This window comes from Sturnira hondurensis, unplaced genomic scaffold (assembly GCF_014824575.4).
Source record: "Sturnira hondurensis isolate 20B ecotype Veracruz unplaced genomic scaffold, ASM1482457v3 Scaffold0020601, whole genome shotgun sequence".
Lineage (NCBI taxonomy): Eukaryota > Metazoa > Chordata > Mammalia > Chiroptera > Phyllostomidae > Sturnira > Sturnira hondurensis.
The window spans coordinates 84,552-91,196 of NW_028093232.1; the positions used below are offsets into that span (position 1 = coordinate 84,552).

At 35.5% G+C, this 6,645-nt stretch overlaps 1 protein-coding gene across 1 annotated transcript; it reads right to left on the minus strand.

The window, feature by feature from the left end:
- Positions 1-4,671: 4,671 nt before the first annotated feature.
- On the minus strand, positions 4,672-5,430 carry LOC118975895 (rRNA N6-adenosine-methyltransferase METTL5-like). Its single transcript, XM_037030114.1, has one exon. It carries the CDS (start codon positions 5,357-5,359, stop codon positions 4,730-4,732), a length of 630 nt encoding a protein of 209 aa, XP_036886009.1. The 5' UTR covers positions 5,360-5,430; the 3' UTR covers positions 4,672-4,729.
- Between the last annotated feature and the right edge of the window lie 1,215 nt (positions 5,431-6,645).

Consider the following 6,645-nt stretch of genomic DNA (forward strand, 5'->3'; position numbering starts at 1 on the left):
AGCATTATTTTTGTGATTCTATTCTGAAATGGAATGTTGGATACAAGAAAATATGTATACATAAATATACATTTGAAATTTGTATTTTCTGTTATTTAAAATGGACATATTGTAAGTAGTTAAGGTATTTTCTTGAAGCAAAAAAAAAATCAAAATTATCCTTCTATTTCTACAGTTTCTTCAACTGTAAGTCACGTTCCACCAAAATAGAAAAGCCAAAATTCTATTTTACTTGGTAAGTACTGATTCAGATATACTACTTTTTTACTCTTAAACTTAAAACTTACTAAATTCTATTATAAGGATAAATAAAATTGTCTTTATTTTTATCCAGATTGTCATGATATGGGCCCTAAATTTCTAGCTCATATTGTAGTCTAGCTAGCAATATCAAAATATTATCCAAAATAAATCAAAAAGAAAAATTACGAGTCTGTGTGTAGGAGTCTAGGGAGCTGGCCTGATTCATTCAACAGAGGCCAGCCTCCTTGGGCAAAGCCTGACGGAGGAGAGTGAGGAGTTCCTAGAGGCGAAGGGGAACACACACAATGTTTGCTGATGTTGCCACCGTGACACACAGAGACAATTGTTCAGGCAATTGTCTTCCCAGCTACAGTCAGAAAGCGTCATATCATGCATGAATCAAAAATATGTCTTTGTGCTTCCATAGTCTGAGAGATTTTAGAAATATTCTTCTTATGCATTTTATGGCCTCTTGTGTATTGGAAGTGAGAACAGCATTAGAACTCGAGCTAGTTGTGAAAAACACATTCTATAAATTTCTTTATCTTTGACATCATAGATCCTATGGACTTCTAGCTAGCTCAACAATGATCTGAAATTCTTATGTTAATATTCTGCTGCCTGGAAGTTTATAAGAAAGATTTTAATTAACATAGAAAAAACTCGTGTGACGTTTTCTCTCATCAAATTAGGGAAGTTTTCCATCATTACTTTTTCAAACAGATGTTCTATTCCTTGCTCTTCTTCTTCTCCTTCTAGTATCCCTATTATATGGATATTATTACATTTCATGTTGTATTGCAGCTCCCTTACCACCTCTTCATTTTTTTTCTGAGTCTCTTTTTCTTTTCTTGCTCATTCTGGGTGTTTTTTTCTACCTTGTCCTTCAGCTTGCTGATTTAATTCTCTGCTTTATCTGACCTGCTAGACTTTAATTAACATAAATGTGAAGGAAATGAACATGTCTATTTCACAAGAGGTTCAAGTTCATCCACTTTTTCTTTAACACATGCCCATTACATAAAAGTTTAGATTGGGATTGAAATATATTTAATTTTCAAATAATTTATCAAATATTATAATACTTAAAAATGAAATTAGGCTCATTGTACTTTCTACTATATTAAATATACCATTAAATAATTGTCATTGGATTAACAGATGTTCAGATTTAGGCACCTGCAAATTTGATTAAGGAGCAGCTATGTTCAATTCCTCCCAAATCTTGGGAAAATCTTTCTACTTTTTGGATATTACAAGAACATTAATGTTTATCTTTTTTTACTTTCTTTTGCTAGCCCCCCAAAAGACAAAAATTTCCAAACAAATAAATAGCAGGTATTTTTTTCCTCACTTCCAATTGGGGAGCAGTCCAATCCTGAAGACAACATAGCTTTATACATTTTTTTTCCTTCAGTGACCAGTAGGCCTTATTCTATTGCTCAACTGCAGTCCATTTCTTTCTATTCATGTGAAGGTCTTTACATATGTGTGTGTGTACACGTTATATATAATAAATGTTATATATATATATATATATATATATATATATATAAAATGGCAAAATGTGAATGGTTTATAATCAGCAAGGGCAAGGGTGTCATTCTACGGCTATTCTCATTTATTTAGGAGCACTGTGCATATAAGAAAAATTTCAACCTGGGACAATACCATTACCTCCCCAACAGCCCCTAACCCATTATTGCCAATGAGCTATTGTGCAGATTCTGCTACAATAAATAATCTATTTTAGTTATAAACATGGGCACTCTGTCCTCTAACAGGAATGCTGTGTCCATCCCTTCAGCAACTGGCTGTGTTATTCACTCGAGTTATCTTTTATAATGGAATCTCCTGAAATATTGCTTGGCTCAAACAAGAAAATGAGCATATATTTTAATTGCAGATGCTCATCTGTAGTTATATCATGGATTAGAAATAAAATCAGTATACTATTATATGGGAGCAGCTAGCAAAAGATACCAGAAGTGTGTAAACAAATGTGAATCATCTATGAAGTGATTACTTGAGGCAATATTACCTCATAATTATAGGGTAGTTTGTGGTGAATCATGATAAAATGAAAATAAAACCACCTATATGCTTTTCAGAGGGGAGACAAAATTTTTATTTTTTTTTTAAATTCCAGAAGGAAGGAGATATGGGGGAAAGAATATAAAGCAATGTTAACATTTATGTTAATGACATGCATAAAAGTTGTGATATCAATAGAACATTTTTAAATTATGGCTTCCCACAGACTCCAGCAAACATGCTCCTTACTAGACTGTTTTGCATTTATGCACTGATATGCAGATGTATTATTATCATTGTAAATATTGGAGAAGTGGAAGATTAGGCAAGTTTCAAGGACTGCATCAGTCTCCACGAGTCCCCTGTGTTTCTGCATGTCTATGAGCGAGGCACTATGTCCTTCATCATCTGTCTAAGAATATTTATACAGCAAACAGCCTAGGGAGATAGAAATAGTGCCTCCCTCCACAGCCAAGGGCAAGCTACTTACTGTAAAGTGCGATAAAGATAATGTTTCCCCTCTGGATCAAAGGACGGGCTGGCTTCTCGCCCAGTATAAAATATTTGGCTTCTTAAGCCTGGTGTTCCTCTCCTATAATGTAACACATTACAGTGTGCAGGCATCATATGGTCCTTTTCCATGTCATGCTGTGAGAATTAAAATGGGGCCACTGTTATTTGTGTGACTAAGAAATTCAGCTTTGTCTTTGATACAAAAGTCTTGTGTCATCCATCAGCAACCATGAAAATGTGGCAAGCTGACTTACTAGCTTATAAATAGGGTCAAAATCTTAGAGCCGACAGTCACAGTTCCTGACAGCTAAGGCCTCAGAGGAGGGATGGTTTAAGATTACAGTTACAAGGAGAAGGTGGAGTAGTGTCACATTTAGGGTTTGAAAGGCACCATGGAAATATAGGATGGGAAAAATATGTCCAATTGTTTTTTCACAGGAAAAACATGTATGTAGATGATTCTCACATGTATGTATTTTATTGCACTTTATTTTATTCCATGCTAATTCTCTAAACAAAACTGCATCATATCATCTAGTAGCTAAATGTAACCAAAATTACTTCACTTTTGTTTTAGCTCTTTAACTTTTTAGAATTAGAAAACATGATAATAGTTTTTTTAAATGTTATGAAAAGGCATGGGTTATCCCAGCTTTAATGACACATGCACAGTATAAGAAAAAGCAGGAAGATAGTAAGTCATTGAAATTTATCAGGCTTATTGTTTAAGACACTACGCAATACATGTACCTGACCTAAATGGAAAATTAGGTCCCTATAATCCCAGAGATAGAAAATTTATAATTGAATATTTGTAATTAAATATGTTATATTGAGCCCACATACAAATGTCTGCAAAGTAGACTTTCCTATTTTATAGATGATCGACTTATGCTCAGAAAGATTAAAGAAACATACTTAAAGATTTGTCTATTTACTTGGCACGAGGTGTCTGCACATGGCCTCTGTTCAGCTATGCTTCAATTGTCACGTGTGTTGCCACTCTTGAACACTCCTTACTCTACGAAGAGTAGGAGGAGAGAGCAGACAGCCTTGGCTGATTCTGAAGCTTGCCTGCCAGGTTCAAGGTGGAGTCACAGTGGCCTGGCTGCTGTGTCCCAGTCTTCCATCTGTAGTCCACATCAGCAGAACCAGTGTCCTGAAAGAGGACATCTGACTGCTCCTCAGAAAATGGCAACAAGGAGTAAAATCCTCACTTCAATGTTGTAGCTTAAAGAAATGAGCTCATGAGCACACTTAGGAAACTCTCTGGGCATCCCCGAAAATATACTTCTATGAAGGACTGGCCTTTCTATAATTGTTGGATAGAGAAAAGTAAAACGGGGTATCACTACTGCATGACCCTCATTTTAATGTTCAGCTTCGAAGGCTGGAAAAGCAAGGAGGAAGATCTTTGGCTGTTTTCGTTTTCTCCACTCAATTATAAGCTCTTAAGGATATGATCAATGTCTTACTCATCTCTGTTTGGACTTTTTCAATGATTGTCACAGCAGCTGCCAAATAAATGCTTAATAAATTAATGACTAAGTTAATGGATAATAATAAATAAAATACATAAAAATAACCAAAAGAAAAAATAAGTGATGAGAGAAAGTATGAGCAATAGGAAAGTGTTTATTGAAAGTCAAGATGTTTAGGAGAAAGAAGTAGGAAGTAGTAGTTTTCTATAACCCCCCAAAGCTTAAAGTTATAAACTCACTTCAAATAATGTGAAAACTACTTAACTTTTAGTGGAGAGAAAATGCAAGAAGACAAATATCAAAGTTAAAACAGGAATATTAAGTTACTAGATTGTCTTGCTTAATGAGGTACTGATCAGATTTAGGAAGACAAGAGATATTCTTTTTTTTTTTTTTTAGTAAAAAAACTTTTTATTCATTTTAATTAGGTTTTCAGCTGCTTTTGTCTTTGGAGGCTTTTAAAAAGAAAACCGAATTAGGTCCACTTCAATGTCCACTGATTTCTTTTTATGAAATTTGTATGATACTGGCAGGTCATATCTCAGCTCTGCAATGATGTCTGTCTTGATTTTCCATTCTGCAGCTTTCTTTTGAATATGTTCTCTAGGTGAGGATTTGTGTAAAGAATATACTGCTGTTCTTGCCGATTCCAAAGCAGTCTTCAAAAATGCCATATCTGTCCCTTTATTATTTTTGGTCCCAAAAGGAGGATTCATAATTATTGTATCAAATGACTTGGACATTCTGTTAGATAATGAGCACACATCGCATTGAACCATGTCAACATTTGTTAACTCTAACTCCTCCACATTCCTATGAAATATTTCCAATGCATCTTCATCTATGTCAAATCCAACACACAACCCTGCTCCTAGCAGCGCAGCCCCGATGCTAAGTACTCCACAACCGCATCCTAGATCTGCAACCACTTTATTCTCAATGTCACCATACGTGTTATGGATCGTATAGAGTATGCATGCTGCGATGTGAGGCCTGGTGGGATGCTGTTCTAGAAATAGCTTGGGCTTTTCGAATCCATCCACTTGTTGCCGGCGACTCTCTAGTTCCTTAAGCCTTAATTTCTTCATTTTAAAAAAAGTGTGGGCTCTCCGGGTTTAAAGGCGCTGGATCTGCATTTGTTGTACAGCGTCGGGACATTTCAAGAGATATTCTTAATGATATGATTGCATTTGGTACATCATTTATTTATTTTTTTAATTAGCACTTCTTCAGAGAACGTAGATAGGGAGACTATTCTGTGCTACAAGCTATAAAGAGGCCATGCTGTGTGATTATATCAATGTGAATAATTCCAGCCACACAGTACCGCAAAGACTAGCAGAGAAGACAGACACAGAAACAGTAGTACAACCATGAGTGGGGCAGTGAGCTAGAGAAGCATAGAAGAGAGAGGTGGCATCCTGCATCCTGGCCAATCAGAAAGCACCCCCAGTGAGGAAATGCTGACGAAATTCGCTCCCCTCACAAGAGAAAAGCATCCCCCTGCAGGTTTATGCCTGAGTATCCTCAGTTCTCCACTAGAGACCCTTACCCACAAATAACTATAATCCTTTTTAGCCCCTCCGCATGCTCTTGTCTGAGCAGGTTCAAGTCTATTTTGGCTTCATACTTCTCACAGCAACCTTACGAATGTGTGCATATGTGTTGGGAGAGGGACAGGGATGTAGTGGGAATACTAGAGACTTAAAAAAAGAAAGGAAAACAATAATGCTAAATGATTTGCTTTAATTTGAACATATATTAAATTAAAAATCATTTCTTTAAAAAAATTGGTGCGTTTAAACTTTATATGATAAATTAAGACATTGCTTTTCAAGCTAATGTTTGAAACTAATGTTGAAAGCAATGTGTGGGAAGAGCTGATAAAACTGGCCTCTGTGTCATCTGTGACCTGACTTGTCACTCCTGTTATTTGCATTCTACATTGCTTACTTTTTAAGATGAACTAAAGTTAAATGTTTAATGATATTCAAAGTTTGAAATCTATTTTTACCTATACAGAAATTCCTCCATTATCACACATTCCTGAAACATTTTCTCACCCGAACATTTTCCTGCTCTGAGCAAAAAGTATGGATTTTTGGTAAACTTTTTAACTGCCTTTGAGTAATAAGCAGTGACCATGATGGGACCTTGAATGTGTACATGTGTGTAATGTTGTAATATATCTCATATTTGCTCTTGTTGTATTCCGATCATCTACACACTACACAACAGTGGTAATAGCAAGCTTGCCAAGATCAATTAAATTCATTTAATTTAATTTTGGCCACTTGGTACAAATTGACATGTGGTTTAGGAAGAATAAAATACATGACAACACACATTTTCTGACTTGGGAAATCTCTGTAAC